This window comes from Megascapheus bottae, chromosome 11 (assembly GCF_031878675.1).
Source record: "Megascapheus bottae isolate mThoBot1 chromosome 11, mThoBot2.hap1, whole genome shotgun sequence".
Taxonomy (NCBI): Eukaryota; Metazoa; Chordata; class Mammalia; order Rodentia; family Geomyidae; genus Megascapheus; species Megascapheus bottae.
This window is the reverse complement of record NC_143519.1, coordinates 42,397,821-42,420,533: the sequence shown is the minus strand read 5'-3', so window position 1 is coordinate 42,420,533 and position 22,713 is coordinate 42,397,821. Positions and strand designations below refer to the sequence as shown.

At 40.5% G+C, this 22,713-nt stretch overlaps 1 protein-coding gene across 1 annotated transcript in view; it reads left to right on the top strand.

The window, feature by feature from the left end:
- Lcp1 (lymphocyte cytosolic protein 1) overlaps positions 1-22,713 on the top strand; it is a 51,769-nt gene that overhangs the window by 4,574 nt on the left and 24,482 nt on the right. Inside the window, exons 2-4 of the mRNA XM_090342125.1 lie at positions 18,896-18,983; positions 19,520-19,683; positions 19,864-19,993. Of these exons, the coding sequence (XP_090198251.1) occupies positions 18,920-18,983; positions 19,520-19,683; positions 19,864-19,993 (358 nt within the window). The 5' untranslated portion in view covers positions 18,896-18,919. The remainder of the gene's footprint in view (positions 1-18,895; positions 18,984-19,519; positions 19,684-19,863; positions 19,994-22,713) is intronic.

The following is a 22,713-nucleotide window of genomic DNA, read 5'->3' as shown; positions in this document are numbered from 1 at the left end:
CCGCAGAAATATATAACTACTCAGCAGACTTGAAGGGTTTCAAGTATCTTCTGTTTGGCCAAATGACAATACAATTCTCAAGTCAAAAGTGCTCGTACTTCAAATAGTTTGCATCTTGACGTTTTAAGATGTTACCTCCTGATTAGACACCCAGTTTCTATGAACAGCTGCTGAACATACGGCGCTTCCAAGACAGCAAGCATATCCTCTTCCTTTCCTCTGTCCCTCTGGTTCCACTTCCTGTCTTACACTAGACCCTTCCTGTTGTTTTGGTTTGTCAGTTTCAATTGTTACATCAGTCTTCCCAGCAATTGCCTAAGTACTCTGTCTTGTAAGACATTGCAAGCAATGGAGGGAAGGGAAGGGGAGGGGAATGGAGGAGAGGGGAGGAAAGGGCAGGGCAGGACAGGGAGGAATTTCAACTTAACATCTGTAATAATTATTTTTACCTACACACCGCTTACTTCCAACTGGTTATTTTTCTAAATGAAGTATTCATGGTCATCACAACAATTCCGTGACACTGTTACTGGCAACATCTTCATATCTGATGACCAGTTCATTCATTTATCTATTTTGTTGAATTTTTCTACAATTGCATCCATGTATCAACCGTGCAATTTCAGAGCAACTTCCTAGAATAATAGGTAGCAAACCATGGTGCATAAATATGCCCAAATTCTCCAGTGGAGTTCAAATAATTTTCATTTCCCTCAAAGAAGTACATGCATAATACAATGGTGTTTATAAAATAGTCTACCATCATGATCATGATCATCACCATCTCTGCTTATTCAGCTCTTCTGTGCAGTTATTTTTTAACCAATTTAACAGGCCTCTGCATGGGTCATAAAATATGACCTCCATCCTAAAGAAACTTCAGGAAGTTTCTAGTCTTAGAAGTGTATAATTACAGTCAAGTGGAACTCACATTTTCAAATCTGTTGTGCCCAACAGTCATGAACAAATTTAGCAATTTAATATTTATACCCAAGTATACATATCTATAATTGTACAGGAGTAGCTAAATATAAGTGTCCTAAATATTGTGAAAGAATGAAAAATTGTTAATTGTGAGTGGGAGAACAGAGGTTAAAAAGTGACCTACTTAGTAAGATGAAGTAAGTTTTGCTTAACTTCAGAGCCAGGGCTATTCAGCCCTACTTATAAGCTACAAAGAGGGCTGATTTTCAAATATGGTCGTTGTTTTTTCTGGCGGAAGGAAAAGCTAAGAAGTTAAATTGAGGAACTAGCAAAGCCACAGTTTTGTGGTTGCAGCATTGATTCTTGCTTTAGTGTAGTGCCGGGTACAGGTTATACGGAGAGGCAGAGTAGCTTTCCTCCACGCCTCTCTCTCATGCATGCACACATACATACACATACACATACACACAAACACATGCATGCATTATGATGACTGAACTAAAGTAGAAAAGAGATTCTGTTCTCCATCACAGAAAAGCCAAATTGGCAGCCCAGATGATATGTGCATGTGAAATGGAAATCTCCCAGATAATTTGTTTTCCTTTAGACTCCAGTTGCACTTTCCAGGGAGGGTGAAGTGGTTTAATAAAATACTCACTTTTTTCTTGTGTTTGAATGACAGCTGGTATTTTGATCTCTGCATCTGGTAATCATAATTAAAATCTATCCAAACTAGGTTTCCAAATGCACAGTTTAGAGGACGTTTTTGTGGACTCCCAGGGGGAGCATTCGACAATGTGGATCCTTTGTGAACCCCTCTATCTTTTTTGGTCCTGGTCCTGTGGCTTGAACTCAAGGTCTGGACACTGTCCCTGAGCAAATTTGCTCCAGGCTAGTGCTCTACCACTTGAGAAACAGTTCCACTTTCCGCATTTTGTGACGTGTGTGTGTGATTAAATGATGAAGATAAATGTTTCATGAACTTTCCTGTGTAGGCTGACGTGGGTGGAACTATGATCCTTACCTCTCCATCTCCTGCGTAGCTAGGATTATAGGCATGAGCTCCTGACACCCAGCTATCTCTTCATGATGTCGTTTGTGCATAGGAGTTAAACATCCTTAATCTGAAAATCTGACTTCCAAAATAGTCCATAAGGCAAAACTTTGATGTGATGCTCAAAATGTTTCAGATTTTGGAGAATTTCAGATTGCAGGTTTCTGGATTAGGGATGCTCAGTCAAGGGCAATTCAGAGACTTGGATGTCTAAAAATCTCTGAAATCGGAAGCGTGTCTATCATTTTCAATAAGGGACATTCAACTTGTATTACCTTCACCAGAAGGACCAGGTTAAAGAAAGAAAAGGGATTATAATTTGAAGCACATTTTCACAATGTGAACCTACAAATATAAACCATATGTAAAGCTCATCATGTTAAATTTTTTTATGTACTCTTTTGGAAATAGTTTTTAAACATTAGATTCTCTGTCCATCCATTAAGTATGCAGTGAATAATTGGCTTATCAGTGATTGCATGATGCCTTACAGCTTTCAAGAATACTTTTTCTTATGCAAACGTCATGCATTAAAACTCTAACATTTAAAAAAAAGGAAAGGCGGTTATAAGCTCTTGCTAGAGAAAGCTAGGTAACAGGTATAAAGAGAAAGTAAGATTATATATGCAGTTTTACATTGTTGTGTACCCAGTCATCAATCTTTTTTTATTTTTTTATTGTAATTAATAGAAGGGTTACATGATATTTGCCAAATAGAAGGTGCATTAATTCACATACATTGATACTCTTTCTCATGTCTTGGTCCCCATTTCCCTCCTTCCCATGCCCTCCCCTCATCTTGTTTTCCTCCCTTCCCTATCCAATTTCAAATAACCAAATACAAATATATCCAATATATCAGATAACAAAGTGAGATACTGTAACAATATGAGATAACCAAGGGACAGTATAAGAGATGAGAGATAACATAGTACATTAAGGACAACAATCACTCATTATATGGCTTTTGTTTCTATATCCTAGAGGTCCTTTCATTTAGTGTCCTACTATATGGCCTTATGTATCTAGGTTTTGCTCTATTGCAAGTCTCTGCTAGGAGAGCCCAAGGTTTCTACTGATTATGACAAATGAGAGAAACCATTGAGCTTATGTTCCTTTGAGTCTGGCTTACTTCACTTAAAATGATTTTTTCTAAGTCTTTGCATTTCCTAACAAATGGGGCGATGTCATTCTTTCTGCCCAGTCATCAATCTTAAAAATGTGAATTGAGGGGTTGAGAGTTTAGCCTAGTGGTAGAATGCTTGCCTCATTTGCATGAAGACCCGGGTTCCATTCCTCAGTACCACATACATAAGGGGAAAAAAAGCCAGAAATGGAGCTGGAAGTGGTGCTGTGGTTCAAGTGGTAGAGTTCTAGCCTTGAAAAAGCCCAAGGATAGTGCCCAGGCCCTGAGTTCAAGGCCCAGGACTGGCAAGACAAATGTGAATTGAGCCAAGTGTTGATGGTTCATGCCTATAATCCTAACTGCCTATTAATCATGAGACCCCGAGTGGGCTCAGTTCTCCAGTACCACCAAGGAAGTCACTAAATAAATAAATGAAATAAAATGGTGAATTGAAAATTCACCATTTAAAAATATCCCTTATAAAAGAGGGAATATTTGGGCACCTTTCCACATTTTCTCCTTTCTCCAATGTCTTTCACCTGGGGACTTTTCATTAAAGCACTGCTAATGACAGTTGAGATATCTCACCTGTCTGGTAAGGATCAACATGGTTTCTTTCTTGTCCCTCCTCTGCCTGCACTTTCAGTGCCTTCATTCTTTCCCCACTAGTGTGCATATGTCAAGTGTTTGTGGCTGTGACTAAACTGAGGTTCAGGAATTAAGTAATGACCTCTCTGCTGGCCTCTGGTGCCTCATACCTGTCACTCTAACTACTCAGGAGGTTGAGATCTGGAGGATCTCAGATGGAAGCCAGCTTAGGCAAAAAAGTACAAGAGACTCCATTTTAGATTAACTAGCAAAATGCTGGACTAAACACGTGGATCAAGTTGGTAGTATACCAACTGAGTGAGCAAGCTGAGCAAGAGCATCAAGTTTTGACCACAAACCCTAGCACTGCCCAAAATTAATTCATAGTTAAATAAATAACAAACCTAAGGGCAGAGTTAAGATCCTTAAGAAAGAAAAGATTCACAACTAACTTCTATGCCCGTAAGCAATTTCTCTTAAATATGCAAACCATGCCTCTTTAAACTACAAGGTAGCTTTAACATGATCTGCTAGGTTTCCACCCAAGTAAGCCTAAGTATTCCTTCCTGTGATTGAGTTTGGATTACCCTTTCTAATACTATTGAGAAGATCTAGTCCCAGCTCTGCTGGCATATGAAGCATATTTGAAAAGCAAGCAAATACATGCCTGTGAATTTCATGAATCAGTGTCCTTAAAACAACACCAATAAAATGAAAGTATCCCCCTAGGGTACTGAATGGGGGGGCGAGGGGAGTGGAGCACCAGAGATAAAGCGGCACCAGAGATGGAGAAGTACCAGAGAAGGGCAGTATCTGAGAGGGAAGAACGCAGATAGTCTCTATCATGGATGTCCCCAGGGTTCTTCCTTCTTGTGACTCATGGTAGAAGTGGCTGGGCTTTCTTAAGCTTGCTGTACATTTTTCCGCTGTGGCTATACTTCCTCCTGCGAAGGGAAGGTGCTTTCCACTGCTGGTTTTACAGGCAGATAGAGAGCAAACAGGCAGAGCTTTCTGACAGCTTCACATGAGATTAGTCAGAGCCAAGTGCTTTGGTTTCTGGTATCATCTACTAAATCTGCCATAACTGTGGCAGCAGGTGTGTGTGTGTGTGTGTGTGTGTGTGTGTGTGTGTGTGTGTGTGTGTGTGTGTGTGTGTGTGTGTGTGTGTGTGTGTGTGTGTGTGTGTGTGTGTGTGTGGTGTGTGTGTGGTGTGTCTGTGTGTCTGTGTGTCTGTGTGTCTGTGTCTGTAGAGGTGGGGCTTCTAGCACTCTAGGTGAGGGAGAATATGGTACAAGAGCCAAACAAGTCTGGCAAAGAATATTTTCCAAGAGTATGGCTATGAAATCTAATTTATATTTGCATGGTACATGCAATTCACACACAACAAAGGATTAACTTTTAGGTACTGACTAATGGTTCATAAAACTTACAGAGGAAATTTGAGTTTTAAATATTTTAGTTCTGTTGAAGTTTCATTGTCCTTCCCCTCCCCACTGCTCCCCTCTTCTCCTCTCCTACCCTTACTTTCCTTTAATAAACTATATGCCAACGTTTGCTGGTTTGGGGTTTTTGCATTTTTTTAAACATTCAAAATTCTTTTTCTTTGTTCCTTCCTTCCTTCCCTCCTTCCCCCCTCCTTTCCTCCCTCCTTTCTTTCTTTCTTTCTTTCTTTCTTTCTTTCTTTCTTTCTTTCTTTCTTTCTTTCTTTCTCAATTCAGAACAGGTCTATTTGAAAGCAAAAGAAAGAAAAATACATCAAAAGAAACATTGAAAGTGAGATTCCTTGTATAAGGAGAGGTCCAGGGTATTCTTAGTGCTAATTAACTTGTGTGTTTCCCATGACTTGGCTGAACCAAATCTAGATTCCAGAGGTCTTACTTCTCTTTTCTGGGTAGTCACTGACTCACTTTGAGACCTTGGGGAGTGCCTTCACTCTCTAGGGCCCCTTTGGATACATTTAGTTCCTATTTTACCTTGTAGTGATTCCTACTACGAGGTGGTAGTGTGAGGAGAAAGTCAGGTAGGTACACATAAGCAAACCCAAATGGCTCCAGGCAGAATGGTTTTGTCCTTTATGTTAGCATTGCTCCTGCAGTAAGGGGAGTTGGCACTGGATTCTAACCTAGATTTTCCTTCCTGAGATTTTCCTTCTGGAAACTAAAGCCAGAGAAGGAGAGCCAGCCTGGCAATTTCTTCTTCTGGAGTTCTGCCGTCTGTGGTCCTGACCTCAGTTGCTCTAAACCTACAATGATCACCTCTGTATGCTTTTTCTTGTCTCTCACTTTTCAGAGTTATATATTTTTATTTAAAACTATTTTTTGCCTAGAATGCTGTTTTCATTTTATGCACTGGAAAACTCCAGGTGATTGCTCTAGTCAATGCTGCCTTCTCAGGAAAGTCCTTTCCTTGCTTTCCCTCCATGTTCCCCCTTCCATGTCCTTTCCTTCTCTCCCTGCTCTTCCCCTTTCCTCCCCTCCCCTGCTCTTCCCGCACAGATTCTTCACTGTCACTTTGAATCTTTAGTACTTTATACAAGGGGGGGTGGGGGGGCAGTGACAGAGGTGTGAAGTCACTGCAAAGAAGACTCCACAGTCAGGCCCGGTGGTGACTTTTCTGGCTTATTTGTTTTAGGGTTTGAAGTCAGGGTTTGCTAGACAAACACTTTATGGCTTGAGTCAAGTCCTCAGACATGTTTTGCCATGGTGATAGGGTAGCATCTATGCCTGTTGAGTAACTTGGAATTACAGAGTCAACCACCATACCCAGATAGTTTGCTGAGACCTATCTTACTAACTTTTGCCCCAGATTGATCTGGAATAGTGATCCTTCTGATCTCTGATGTTCCAGTAGCTGATATTGTAGGCTTGTATGATAGACATACCTGGCTGTGACCTTGCTGCTCTTAACACTTCCCTTAAGATAATGAGAAGAACTAAGAAGAATAGATACTTAGAATTTCCCCCTAAAAGCACCAAAGTCCTGACTAAAATCTTACAGAAATGTGTGTAATTAAATTATGTTGACCTTTTACAGTTTTCTTTGGAGTAACCCCAAAGAAAGACAGAGAATCTTGAGATACAATGGACAGAGTAAAGATTGGAGTTGTCCCCAATTCATAACTATTATGACCCAGTTAATGAATCTCAGTTCCCTCATCTGTAATGCGGGAATACTAGTGATATCTGATAAGACTGTGGTAAAAACTCAATGAGATCATGCACATAAAAACATGGAGTGTTGAGAAACCACTTGGCAAGCATTAAACATTAGACTATTGGCACAGTCTGCTCATTGGTCCTTTAGCTACAGTTCCTGTAGGTCTGACTAGCTAATCTTTCTATAGACAGACTGATTAATAATCCTACCAGAGTGAGGAAAAAGACTGATTTCCAAACATTCTTCCACTCATGTGCTGTATCTGAGAGTCTTAGTCCATTTTGTGCCAAGTATCTGAAATGGAGCAGTTTAGGAAGAGGAAAGATTGGTTTCTTATAGCTTGGGAAGCTTAGAAGTCTAAATACCAAGGGGCTGCATCTGGCAAGGGCCCTGTTGCTGCATCATCCAGTGGTAGAAAGCAGACAAGCAGGAAAGCATGTGTGAGAAAGAACAAGCTCTCCATGAATACCTTAGAGTGGGTCCCACCTCTCAACACTGCTCTGTTGGGGATTAGGCTTCCAACATGGGAACTTTGGAAGATATATTCACATTGAAGCCCTCTGTCACATGTAACTTTCTCTGGGGACCCTCTTTCACTCTCCAGAGGAGAGCTCTTTTTTTAACCTCTTCCTGTAAATCTTAAATGTCTTTTGGTGTTCTAGTGAATCGTATCTTTTTGACTACACAGGCCACTGCCATATCTTACCTTTATATCCTTAGCATCCAAACAAGGACTAGATATTTGGTAGATTTTGGTTGAAGGCTTCAGTGTGCAAATGTATGAATTGGTTGGTGACGCACTAGAATTATTACAAGACAAATTTCATAATCCAGTAAGTAATATGCATAATATATTCAGGAAAACGTCACTCTTCTGTATCCTATGACTCTGATATTCTCTTTTCTTTAAACAAACTGCTCATAATTCTACAGCTATAGATGAGTTATAGAGTCTGTACACAGAATCTCATATATCCATCACTCAATTTCCTTACTCCAAATAGATGGACTTTCTATTATAGACTATTGTTTCCTCTCTTTTTGTTTGTTAATTTTAATTGATATATATATAATTGAACATGACATGTACAACAGAATATTTTAAAACATGTACTCCACTGTAAATATGCAGACACACATATATCTGCATATATATATATATATATGTGAGTATCTATGTACAAGAGATTTTTTTTTTTGCCAGTCCTGGGCTTAACCTCAGGGCCTGAGCATTGTACTTGGATTTTCTCAAGGCTAGAACTCTACCACTTGAGCCTCAGCACCACTTCGGGCTTTTTTCTATGTATGTGGTACTGAGGAATCGAACCTGGATCTTCGTGCATGCTAGGCAAGCACTCTACGACTAGGCCAAACTCCCAGCCCACATACAAGAGATCCTCTATGCAGCTATAACATTGTATTTGTTGACAAACACCTGCTATACATATACAAAACCATTCTAGCCTCTAAGAAACAGCATTCTACTATCAGCTTCTGGACGATCAGCATTTTTAGCTACCACATAAGTGATATCATATAGAACTGGTCATTCTGTACTTGATTTATCTTCAATTAACATGATACTATCTTTGAAATTCATCCCTGTTCTTCTAAATGACAGTATTTCCTTTTTTTTAAAGGTGAACTATTATTCTGTTTACTGTATTCTCTTTATCCATTTTTCACTTGATGAATATTTATATTCTTTCATTTCTTGGCTGTTATGGATGTGCCACAGTGAACATGAGATGCAGTCCTGGGGGTTGAATACAGAACTTTATTCATACTGGACAGAATCTCGACCACTAAGCTACATCCTCAGATGTCTTTTAACATACTCATTCATGTCCTTGGTCTCTGTACCTAATAACAGTATCAGATGGGAGTTCAAAACCTCTGTACAGCTTTCTATAAAGGGTTATTCCTATTTTCATATATTTTTGTTGCTTTTAAGTAGTTATACAAAAATGTTAATTCAACATGTCAGTTTATGGGTACAGTGCATCTTGATATGGCTATTATTTATATGTTCATAGTTTAAGAAAATTGGTACAATCCCAGGAGATTGCCAAGTAAAGATTTGGACAATAAGTTATTAGCCAGGTGTGGTGGCTCACACCAGTAATCCTAGCTACTCAGGAGGCTGAGATCTGAGGATTGTGGTTCAAAGCCAGCTCAGGCACTAAAGAATGTGAGACGCTTCTCTACAGTTAACTGCTAGAAAACCAGAAGCAGTACTGTGGCTCAGGGGTAGGGTGGTAGCCTTGAGCTGAATAGCACAGGGACAACACCAAGGCCCAGTGGTAGGGTGGTAGCCTTGAGCTGAAGAGCTGAGGGACAGCGCTCAGGCCCAGAGTTCAAGCCCCACGACTGACCAGAAAAAGAAAAAAGCCATTAAAAAACAGGATAAAAGAATAAAAAAGACGTGAGGATATTCTCCAAGGCAGTGATGGAATTTTTATGAATTGAGTAGCTCTTGTAATTCCCCTTGAGCATATCCCAAGAAAGAGAGAACTTGGGAATTTTAATCAGCAAAGAGCTAGGTTACAAGGAAGGAAATATAAGACACCAGTAGGATTGTGTAGAGTTTCCTTATTTAGGTATTAAAAAATATATAGCAGACAACTCTCTTTCTGGGACAGTTTGTGTAGAAGCCAGGATTGAACTGGATCAGCGTATCTTAAACTGTGTTATGACAGCCCAGAAAGACAGGTCCCAAGGGCTCCTCTGGTAAAGTCCCTGCTCTGCACTGTGCAGCTGAGCAGCTGAGCAGCGAGCCTCTCTCTTGGATCCGCGAGGAGATGCTTCTTGAGGAGCCTTGTGTACTGTTGAGGTAAGAGCAGGAACAAGAGTCCCCAGCCCCTGGGAGCTAAGCTGCAAGGGCTGGAAGCTCCTCCTTCCCCTCTTTCTGACCTCATAGGAAGTAGCTCACCTGGAGGCAGCTATAGCTGCTCAGGGCTTCCTGGCCTACTTCTCATTTCTCTGCTCATTTGCAATATGGCTTGTGATTTGTTCATGCACTTACCAGCTACTCAGATGGAATAGGCTTTTGAATAAGGAAAACTGAGGCTTGCAGAACAAGCCAGAGGCTGGTTGCAGATTTCTGGGTCTCCTCATGGCGAAGCCATTCTCTGCTACTTGTTTCCATTTGACTTTCTTTGGAGTTCTTCAAATATATTAATTATCCTCACTATCTTCATTGCATGGGTTGATTTAGGCATCCAATCGTTCAATTTTTTTTTTACAAGCTTCTTTAAAAATAGCTTATTGTGGGGCCGAGAGTTTGACCTGGTGGTAGAGTGTTTGCCCAGCATGCACAAAGACCCGGTTTCAATTTCCACATAAATAGAAAAGCCATGTAAGTGGTGCTGTGGCTCAGGGCTCAGGTCATAGAGTGCTAGCCTTGAGGAAAAGCCCAAGGACATTGCTTAGGCCCTGAGTTCAAGCCCCAGGACTGGCAAAAACAAAACAAAACAAAACAAAAACCCTTATTGCTATTTAGTCTGTTTTCTTCTCAAAGCTCTAGTTACCGTTTTTCACTTGTTCATTTCTGACCTTGTGAATATTTTCTTTTCAAGACCATTTTGTAATGCATTAGCCATGATCGGTGTGCTGTTTGCAACCTGGCTTTTACCTGTGAGTTTCACGCAGTCCCTATGTGTGTGTCTCCATACTCAGAAGCCCTGGCTCTAGCAACCACAGCAGCACCCTGAACATGGCTACCAGGTGGGGTGAGAGAATGAATGAGTAATGTTGGAGGGGAAATGCGCAGTACAATGACAAGGAATCAGCCAGCATATGAGAATGTTCAACTTTCTCAAGAATAAACATTTGGAATACTGTAGACTTTCAGGAGCAAGCATGGCAAGTGGCTGTGGTGGGATATGAAAATGAAGGGAGCTGAGGATTTTCAACAGAGCGTAGCAGAGTTCATAGCCTAAATAAGGAGAGGAATCCTGAGGCACACCAGTGGGGTACCTCCTTTGCTCTCAAGAGGTGACTTTAGGGAACCTAGTAGAAAACAGAGTTATTAGAGAATTCTGGGGAAACAGAGGCAAAGAGGTGAGAACTTAGCTGGCAACCGAGCCCGGCTCTGTATGCTTGGCTCTACGTAGCTTTAGATGGCCCTGTGTTGAGTGGCCAAACCAAAGAGGTTTCTAGAGCATTGTGAGGGAAATCAGGTTGGAAGTCCGTCAGCCCACTTGCTTCTCCTGAGCTTCTCTTACTTTTCCCTCCAGTCTTGGGTCTGAGACTAGAGAAACAGGAATTCTGTTGCCTGCAGCAGCCCTTGGAAAATCAGTGAGTTGGCAGGAAGAGCAAAGGACAGTGAAGATGAGATTTTTAACTGGATAAAAGGATTCCTAAGGGTTACTGCCAATGTTTATCTGTGTTTGAGGCCATTTTATTATTATTTGGATTCCTACAGACAAGCCAGGCTGCTGGTGGCCCACACCTGCAAATCTATTTTCTTAGAAATCTGAGAATGAAGGATGGGCAGTTGGAAACCAGCAAAGGCAAGAAAAGTCCATGAGACTCTTATTTCCCATTAACCAGCAAAAAGTTAGAAGTAAGACTGTGGTGCTAGTAGTAGTATGACAACTTTGAATGAAAAAGCTAAAGGACAGCATCCAGGACTTGAGTTCAAGCTCGTTACCCCTTGCCAGATATTATTAAAGTCAACCCCTACAGTTTACTACTTTGGAAAATGGACAGGACAGGATTAAGTAAAAATAAAGATTTCTCTTACATAGCTTGATCCAGATGGCTTAAAAATGGGTCCATGGGTATTTTATTAAAAAAATAACTCATAATGTCTTCCATAATGTGTTTTGCTCCTAGTGTTTTGAGGTATTTGGAAGTTGTATACTATCAGATAACAGTGAAAGTACTAAGATAAAGCTAGGAATTTGCACTGTCTAGTTTTATGTTAACCATTGAGTCAAGTTGCAGGAAAAGTGGGGCACATTCAAAAAGGGCCGCATCAGATGCCCAGAGTCAAGCAGGCTGCACAATTGGCATTAGTGTTTTGAATCACAGTACTGACTTTCCCAGAGCAGACTCCTTTTCAATAATTGGCTTGTGAACATGTTCTCACTCTGGATAGCTACTTTCCTTTCTGCACTTTTCAAGATCACTTTCAAAACTCAGGGGAAAAAATTCCATTTGCATTAGCACATTAACTCGAGAAAACATATTTTCTTCCATAAATTCTCTGGCAATATGCTCAATAGTAAATTCCTACAAATAGTCCCTGTAGTTATACTTCATGGAACTTGAACCAGGTATTTTCATGATAATTCTCAGAAATTTTCTGTCACTACTAGTCTGGGAAATATTCTCTTATTTCTTTGTTTGTTCATTTCCCAGTCCTGGGACTTGAACTCAGGGCCTGGACTGTGTCCCTGAACCTCTTTTTGTGCTCAAGGGTAGTGTTCTACCACTTGAACCACAGCACCCCTTCTGGCTTTTTCTGTGCATGTGGTACTGGGGGAAAGTGGGCCTGTGGCTCAGGGCTAGGGTGGTAGCCTTGAGCTAAAGAGCTCAGGGACAGCACCCAGGCCCAGAGTTCAAGCCCCATGACCCACCAAAAAAAAAAAAGAAAAAAGGTTCTTCTACTGTGTATGTGGTACTGGGGAATTGAACAGCATTTCACGCATGCAAGGTGAGCACTGTACCACTGAGCTACCTTCCAAGCTCTACCATCTATTTTTCTTTTTTTCCTGCCAGTCCTGGGCTTAGACTCAGGGCCTGAGCACTGTCCTTGAGTTTTTTTTTTTTTTTCCTCAAGGCTAGAGCTCTACCACTTGAGCCACAGCACCACTTCTGGCTTTTTTCTATGTATGTGGTACTGAGGAAATGAACCTAGGTCTTCGTGTATGCCAGGCAAGCACTCTTACCATTAGGCCAAACTCCTGGCCCTCTACCATCTATTTTTAAAAAGACACAAAACTCAGGAACTTGAAAGAAATGAAGTCTCTGTGGCCTTGGCAGCTTGAGCGAATTATTGAAAAAAATAACCTTATAATTACATTATCTATTTATGTACCTACCTGTCTATATCCTATCTATACTTATACACACTACCACCAATACCAGCACTTTCGTTGGCTAAATATCTTGAGATTCTGCAACTATTGAGTTGATAAATTTAAGAGCTCACCAAAAAAACTAATCGTCAGAGGTGACCTTGATAAACAGTTTGATATTTTTCTTCTTAGATACATGATTCGGAAACAAAGTTCTAAGGCTAACTCTTGAGTTGTAAAAGACGTTAAAATAGTTCCTGATAGGGTGCACTAATTAGATTATACAATTACTGAATAGGAAGTGTGGGCTGGAGGCCTAGATAGAACACATATTTAGCATTTATAAAACTCTATATTAAATCTGGAGATGGAAAATAAGTTGACAGTCAAATAAGATCATATTCAGTGCAGGAGCAGTAAAGCTGAACTGAAGAAACCATTCATACATGTCCCTGTAATCCTGCCCAACAAGGAAGCCGAGATCTGAAGATCTAGGTTCCAACCCAGTAAGTTCTGGAAGGTTTGTGAGACTCTTATCTCCAGTTAATGACCGAAAAGCCAGAAGTGGAAAGCAGCCAGGCCACAAGTTCAAATACCAATGCCAGCATAGTACCAGCAGAGGGGGGGGGGGAGGGAGAGAGAGAGAGAGGGAAAGAGAGGGAAGGAGGAGAGAGAGAGAACACATTGGTTTATATTCTTGAAAACATGCGTTCTTTAGGACCTGTTTTCGGGTACCAAATGCTTCATCAGGACCTAGGACTGCTGCCAATATAGAACTGTGTTGCAAACACTCTCAACCAATTATCACACGGAGCCTGAGTAACATCTCTAATATTATCCTGACCTATACTTTCAGACGTGCATGAATTAACATAGGCAAACACAGAGACTGTGAGATCGCTAATATCTGATTGTATCCTCGGTAATATCTTTCTTAGAAATGCCTGATGTACACATTTTTAAAATTTTTTATTATAAAGGTAATATACAGAGGGGTTGCTGATCTGTTTGTTCTGACATTAATTATATACTCTTTCCTGGCACCCTGACGAGTGCAAATGCTGTCATTTGCACATTTAGTTCCATTTAGTTTAAGGGGCTCTTTTGTAGTTAGGGGTTTTAATGGGCCTTTTACTGATAGCCCCACCCTTTTCCTGCTCTGCTCAAGAGTAATTGCATCTGTCTGCTCTAGCCTAGCCTGAGATCAGCTCTTGCTGGGTCTGAAAACTCCTGCCTTGTAGCACTTGTACACTGATAAAGCATTTCCTTTGCTGGAAACTTCAGTTTCCTCATGTAGAAAAATAGAGGGCTGTAATAAGTGATCTCCAAGGTGACTTCCATTCTAAAAATTAGGTTGTGTTTCTAGGACCCACTGCTCATTGCCATGGAAAGAATCATTGCCTAGCTCTGGATAGGTTTCGGCCCAGCCACAACACATCCTATCAAAGCGATTTCAGCAACCCGCTCTTTCTTCTCCCATTCACTCTCACACTGCTTCAATCCATTTCTCTTTTGCTATCACTGTGAAGTCACTGGGGAGTTTTATACTTTTTAAATTTGCATATTTTCTTCTTATTTGGTGTATTTGTGTTGATTTTTTTCCCCACTCACAAATCTCTTAGGAAAAATTGAGATACTTATATGTCCTGTCTTAAAAATCATGTGGTTTTCAAGCAGGCACAGTCATGCTTGTGTGTAATCCCAGGACTTATGAGGCAGGAGGATGGAATGTTCAAAGCCAGTCTGAACTATTTAGGAACACTGTCTTGAAAATTCCAAAATAAGGCTAGGTTCTGGTAGCTTGCACCTGCACTTCTAGTCACACAGGGAGCTAAGGTCGGAGGATCACAGTTTAAAGCCAAATTTGGGCAGAAGAGTGGAAGCCTCTTACCTCCAAGTAGCTACTCCTAAGCCAGAAGCAAAGGGATGGCTCCAGTCATACAGCATCAGCGCATCAGTCTTGAGTAGACAAAGCTAAGCCACAGTACCTACTCTCTGAGGTTCAGCCTCCATACTGGCATCAAAATAAATAACAATAAAAATTACCTAAATCACTTGGGTGGGTCATGCAATTTTTATGCTATAATTTTCTACTTTTCCAGTTATACAATGTTCTTTAGAATTTTTGGACATTTGTTCTATCTAATATTTTTGTTTCTTTCTTGGCTCTGACTTCGACACTTAAAACAGAATCTCATTCCTGCCAGTGCTTACGTTTCTTAGCAATATTTTCCAAGTACTATACAATATGATACTCTTCTGCCAAGCATTAGAGCTGGGTTTGGATCCTGTTTATCCCCCTCCCTTTAACATTGCTTCAGGACTACTGACTTGGGCAGTACTATTGTGCCTTCTCTGGAATGAAGAGAGGGTGAAGTTTAAAGTAGGCATTCATAAACTAGTGTGTTAAATGTGTGAATTTATCTCACAAAAATCATGAGCACTCATGAATCATGAATTAAGACCATAAGAGCTATCTAACTGTGGGGTCCTAGAGCAGTTCTGAACTCAGGCCTGGCTACAGGATGATGAGGAACTCTGTTGTGAACGTACACATGAAGTGCTGGTCTAAAGGAGAGCTCAATCAAGTTAGTCCTCAAGTATGCAGAGTTCTAGTCCGATCTCTTAACACAGGAGTCTTAATTTGATAGCACAAAAGAAAGCATATTCTGGGCAGGGAGTTTGGCCTAGTGGTAGAGTGCTTGCCTCGCATGCACGAAGGCCCAGGTTCAATTCCTTGCTACCACATACATAGAAAAAAGCCAGAAGTGGTGCTGTGGCACAAGTGGTAGATTGCTAGCCTTGAGAAAGCTCAAGGACAGTGAGCTCAGAACGTGAGCTCAAGGTCCAGGACTGGCAATAAATAAATAAATAAGCAAGCAAGCAAGCATAGTCTTGTCAGCATGTCTAGATAGGCTACTGAGTTGTTTTTAAATCTTCCATCAGCTACATAGATTGTAGAAATTTAATGAATAATTGTTGAGTGACTCTACATGATTGGATGAATTGGAGGCAGCAGTAGGGGGGAGGGTTCTTGTCAGAATCTGAAGACGTGGAGTCTGGGTAGACAGCTAGGAGAAAAGGAGAGACTTGAGAACTGGTGTCTCCACTGCTCCCCTACCTAGCTATGGGATCTATGAAATATATTTTAGCATCTACTTCCGGTTCTATAAAATGGAGCTGTGAGTTGGGCACTCATGGCTCATGCCTGTAATCCTAGCTACTCAGGATGCTGAGATCTAAGTATTGAGGTTCAAAGCCAGCCTGGACAAGAAAGTCCATGAAACTCTTATCCTCAATTAACTACCCAAAAGAACTAGAAATGGATTTGTAGCTCAACTGGGGAGAGTGCTAGCCTTGAGCAGATAAAAGCTCAGGAATAGTACCCAAGCCCTGAATTCAAGCTCCAGAACTGGTGTGTGTGAGCACGCACGCACACACACACACACACACACACACACACTCACGCTCGCGCGCACACACGCTCACACTCACGCTCACACGCGCACACACACAAATGAAACTGTGACTATATTCTGTAGAATGTATAATTCATTCATGTTTAATGTATTCTATCAGCTGACATTGTAGGACATTAAAAAAGGCACAATCTGTTGTATTTCCTGCATCTCACAAGCAATCTCTTCTTTGCACAAGTTCAGTGAAGACTTAGTTATCAGTTTCTGTTCTGCCTTTAAGAAAATTAAAGTTGGTTTGTCACCTATAGATAGGGTGAATCATACAACTGATGATTCTCCTGTTTTTTGTTTGCTCTAGAGAATGAGGCTTTTGTTTTTAGCCTGTTTCCATCAAAATATGCAGGTCTTAGGTGTGTACTGAAGTGTTAACTTTCTTCCCTGTTGTCATCTCCTAATCATACATGCTCATTCCCTTCTCCCTTGTTATTTTATTCATTTCACCTTTAAGTTTGTGTGTATGTATGTGTATGCCTATTCTGGGGCTTACACTCAGGGCTTAGGTGCTGTCCCTGAGCCTTTTTGCTTAAGTCTAGCACTCTACCACTGAGTCACAACTCCACATTCAGCTCTCTAGTAGTTAATTGGAGATAAGAGTCTCAGGGCTTTCCTGCCTGGGCTAGATTTGAACCTCAATCATCAGATCTCAGCCTCCTGAATAACTAGGTTTACAGGCATGAGCTACCAGTACCCAGCTACTTGTTTAATTTTATTTACATGTAAGGTCAGTGTTAACAAGAGTTGATTGGGCAGAAACTGAAGTTTGAAACTATTGTTTAAGTGATTGAGCGCTTTCCTAATAAATACAGAGCCCTGGACTGAAACCTCAGTATTCCAGGAAATAAAAATAATAAGTATAACACTGCATAATGCTAGGAAATAATGACAAAAATGATTTAAAACGTTCTATCACAAATTTAAAACATTTGAAGGAAGTAGCAATTTTATTAAGGGTTCAAAATAGAATTGTGCTTAAGAATACCCCTCCTCTACCCTCCCACCATCCTCATCCTCAACCTCAACCATCCTGGAAATGTAGAGCCAGCTTTGACTCCAATGTGAAACAAACTGGACTGTCTGGACTAGCTAGGCCCAGGGAGAAAGAATCCAATCCATTTCCTAGTTCGTTCTCTTTCTGCCCACTAGAGGGCAGAAACAAAGCATTTGAACCAGGAATTGCTCAAACACTAGCAATATTTCTCACCAAGATTATGACTTTGAATGTGCCTCAAATTGTCACACAGGAATCATTAGAAGGTCAGCCACTTTTCTTCCATCCCTACATGCATAAGGAACTCTAATTAACTTTCTTTGAATTTATAGCATGGGTTGGCTAATTTACTTTTTAATTATTTTTCTAACCAATCTTTTATTATTCCAGTCAATCCTCACTAGTATATAAGAACTGAAAAGAATTGTTCCATGTGATATTTTCATACATGTATATAATGAACTTTGATCAAATTGTCATCCCCTCAATGACTCTTTCCTCTTCTTTATAAAACAATTGTAACAAATACTGCTATTCTACCTTCATAGAAAATACACTATATTCACTGAGCATCAGCTAAACATTAATTTGAAATATGGGCATGAAGGTATTTTTTGAAAAGCATTTGTGTAAAAATGAAGTGTCAATTGTATATCAGTATGCTGCAAACAACTCCAAAATGTAGTGATCTTAATACCTCTCTCTCTCTCTCTCTCTCTCTCTCTCTCTCTCTCTCTCTCTCTCTCTCTCTCTCTCTCTCTCTCTTTCTCTCTCTCTTTCTCTTTCTCTTTTACCTCCTTATCTCCCTTGATAATGACTGACTGAGCTCAACAGGGAAACTCTTCCATTTCTTATATTGTCTCTCATATGTGGTCATCTGGGAGCTCAAATGGGCCAGAAAAGCCATAATTGCGTAACTAGATGGCCAGAGATTGAGAACTGTCATCTGAAGCTCAGCAAAGTCTTAACTAGAGCACTTCAAATTCTCCTTCTTTGCTTTCTTAAAATGGCATGGATATTGTACAACATGGCATCTGGGTACCAAGGGGGAGTATGCCAAGAATGGACATAGTCAAACAGCTCAGATTCAACTCTGTCTCCTGACATGAAGAAAGTCTACCTATAGAAGAGGGAGGGGGAAGACTGTGAAGGAATATCCTGGGGCCGGGAGTTTGGCCTAGTGGTTAAAGTGCTTGCCTAGCATGCATGAAGACCCGGGTTCAATTCCTCGGTACCACATACGTAGAAAAAAGCTGGAAGTGGTGCTGAGGCTCACGTGGTAGAGCTCTAGCCTTGAGAAAGTCCAAGGACAGTGCTCAGGCCCTGAGCTCAAGCCCAGGACTGGCAAAAAAAAAAAAAAAAAAAAAAAGAAATATCCTTGGAAACCACTATTGAAAGGATTGAGAAAAGGCCAATTTCTGTCTTACATTTTGGAAAAAAAGAAAAAGTTCTAAGTCATGAATGAACATCATTTCTTCTTTGAACCCATGAGCCGAAATGTAGTACTTTAAGAATTAAGCTGCTCAAAAGTCATTCTTCTCTTATCCTCCCCAGATCTGTTACTTGAAGCAGTGAAAGATGGCTAGAGGATCAGTGTCCGATGAAGAAATGTTGGAGCTCCAAGAGGCTTTTGCCAAAGTTGGTGAGTAAACCCCGGGCCTCACTTACAATTTCTTTATTGAGTAGCTTGTGGACGGACTCAGTGGCAGGAAGGTAGCAGACTGGATATAGGTGCTCAGAAAACTTATATTTCACATATAAGCTTGAGAAAGCTACTTTTTTTTTTTTTTTTACAAAAACATGTACTGTGGATTCTTTCTCTCCTGTAGCTTTCACCTGATGATGGTACTTAAGACTCATCTTTTATATCTTGTCTGCTTCCATTTGGTTTCCTTTAATATATGGCATACTTTTTTACACTTTATCACAAGGCCTGGTATGTAGTTAGTAGTTTTTCTCTTCTTTGACATGAGGACTCTGTTACTGTGAAGGTTGGTATGAGGCTAGCTAGCATCTCCACCCAATAAAAATAGACCATTTTTTTCATGCCTTCAGAGTCAAGTCTAAACCCTTCGAACAAGCTGCTCCCACTCCTCACTTCCTATTTGGTCTTTTCTCACCTTTCTGAAAGTGGTATTTGAATTAACCTGAAGTGTCCCCATATTGTTTGCATTACAGACACGGATGGAAATGGGTATATCAGCTTCAATGAATTGAATGACTTGTTCAAGGCAGCCTGCTTGCCTCTGCCTGGGTATAGAGTAAGAGAAATTACAGAAAACCTGATGGCTACAGGGGATCTGAACCAAGATGGGAAGATCAGCTTTGATGAGTTCATCAGGGTGAGTCTCATGCAGAATCCTAAGAGAAATATTTGAAACTTGGAACTTGAATCAGTTCAAAACAAAACAAAATATTGGGACAGGTGTTTCTATCCTCCTGTTTCATCATTACATATTGTTTTCTTCGTGATTTTTCTGGACCATTGATTGGATTTTTAAAAATACATTCTCTTTCTGCAGGTTTTCCATGGCCTAAAAAGCACAGAGGTTGCCAAGACTTTTCGAAAAGCGATCAATAAGAAGGAAGGAATTTGTGCAATTGGTGGTACCTCAGAGCAGTCCAGTGTTGGTACCCAACATTCCTACTCAGGTAGGTTGTACTAATAGATAGGGAGGACGCTGGGAAGATGAGAGAGTGAGTGGTTTGAGAAGAGGGAAATGCGTGGGAAGACCAGGTACTGCACTCCAAACCTGAGTGGGTCAAGTTAGGCACCAGGGGCTTATGCCTGTAACCCTAGCTACTTAGAAGGCTGAGATCTGAGGATCATAGACCAAAGGCAGTCCAGGCAGGAAAGTCCATGAGGCTCTTACCTCCAGTTAACTATCAAAAAAGCTGGAAGTAGAGCTGTGGCTCAAGTAGTATAGTGTTAGCCTTCAGCATAAGAAGCTCAGGATCACCCCAGGCCCTGAGTTCAATCCCAAGACTGGCACACATACACACACACACACACACACCCCAAACAAAACAAAACCTGAGGAGTAAAAATTGAAGATAGAAGTAAGCACAACTTTATGAACTATCGTCTCTTTTCTTGTGTGTAAGTGGGCCAACTCCTGGTACATATTATTTGAGCTATCCTAGCCCCAGGTAGGGTCTGATTCTTATCTGCATTAAAAAATAATAGTTTAAAGGCTGCCAAAATTCCTGTGTGAAACTATAGACAAAATTAGCTACTTGAGCTCTTGTCTTCAATGTAATGATTATTTTTAATGCCTGCTTAGTGGTCAAAAATATTATATCTTCATTGATTTGAGAAAAAGTCATATTTATTCTGAAAGATGATCTCTGTCTTAATGGAAATGTCTAACAGTCCCAACAGTAAAGGTATCTAACATTTCCCCAAATAAGTTCACTATAACATTAGTTAACCTTAATGGTAAGCTCATAGTTAAATACTACTTGTAGTGGCTAAGACAAAAAAAATAGCCTTTTATTTTTAAATACCGAAGCTTAGATAGTTTTTGCTACATGAAGCATGTGTTATGAATCTGCAAGATAGTGATTAGCTGTGCTAGGTTTCCCAAATGCAGAACTCCTCCTAAACATATGTGCATTTTGTCATTTTGTTTGGTCCTAAATATCAGAAATCCTGTGAAAGATGCTTGTTATCAGCGATACAGAACTTTGAAAACATGGCTGGGGTGTAAGGCATAACTTCAACTTTTACACCAATGTTCAGTGTTTTTTGTGTTGTTTATTTTGTGTGCTGCTACCAGGGCTTAAATTCAGGGGCTTGGGAGCTACTCCTTAGCTTTTCCCCTCAAAGCTGGCACTCTACCACTTAAAACACAGTTCCACGTCCAGCTTTTTGGTGGTTAATTGGAGATTAGAGTTTTACACACTTTCCTGCCCAGGCTGGGTTGGAACCACAATCTTCAGATCTCAGCTTCCTGAGTGGCTAGGATTAAGGTGTGAGCCATGGGTAACTGCCTTACTACTAATTGTAAGATGAACCTATACAGAGCAGAGAAGATGACATGATCCTGTATTTAAAGAAACCCATAGACTCCTCTCCCAACCTACTTGAACTGATCCAATACTTTGGCAAAGTAGCAAAGTATCAAATTAACCCACAAAAATCAGTAGCTTGGGGCCAGTGGTAGCGTACTTGCCTAGCATGCACGGAACCGTGGGTTTGATTCCTTAGTACCACATACACAGAACAAGCCAGAAGTGGTGCCGTGGCTCAAGTGATATAGTGCTAGCCTTGAGAATATTCAAGGATAGTATCCAGGCCCTAAGTTCAAGCCACAGGACTGGCAAAAAAAATCAGTAGCCTTTCTGTATACCAGCAGTGAGAATAGTGATGCTGAAATCAGAAAAGCACTCCTTTCAATAGCCTCAAAAAATTGAAATACCTAGGAATTAACCAAAGAGGTCAAGGGATCCCGATGATGAAAACCTTAAAAACATAAAAACAGAAATTAAAGCAGATTTAAGGAAGTGGAAAAACCTCCCACGCTCCTTGATTGTGATGGATTAACATTGTAAAAATGAAAATGCTGCCAAAAGCTGTCTATAAATTCAGTGCAATACCCATCGATATTCTAACATTCTTTAATGAAATAGAAGAAGCAATCCAAAATTTCATATGGAATAATACAAGACACCAAAATAGAAAAAACAAATCCTTAGCAGGAAAACCAGTGCTGGAGGAAGAGCAATACCAAACTTCAAACTATATTATAAAGCTGTAGTTATAAATAGAGCTCGGCACTGGTACATGAACAGGCCTGAGGACCAATGGAATAGAACTGAAGACCCAGAAATCAACCCACAGACCTGTAGCCTCCTAATCTTTAATAAGTGAGCCAAAATCATTAGAAGGAAAAAAGACAGCCTCTTCAACAAATGGTGCTGGCAGAATTGGCTATACATGCACAGAAAACTGAAGTTAGATCTTTATATAACACCCTGTACCCAGAATCAACTGCAAATAGACGAACGATCACATTTCCTTTTTTAAAATAATATCTTGGGGCCAGGAGTTTGGCCTAGTGGTAGAGTGCTTGCCTAGCATGCACAAAGACCCGATTTGATTCCTCGGTGCCACATACATAGAAAAAAGCCGGAAGTGGTGCTGAGGCTCAAGTAGTAGGCTCAAGGACTGTGCTCAGGCCCCAAGCATAAACCCAGGACTGGCAAAAATTAATTAATTAATTAATTAAATAACACCTCGTTCTTTATTTTTTGGTCAGTACTGGGCTTGAACTCAGGGCCTGAGCACTGTCCTTGGGATTTTTCAACGCTAGCACTCTACCACTTGAGCCACCACACCATTTCTGGCTTTTTTCTATTTATGTGGTACT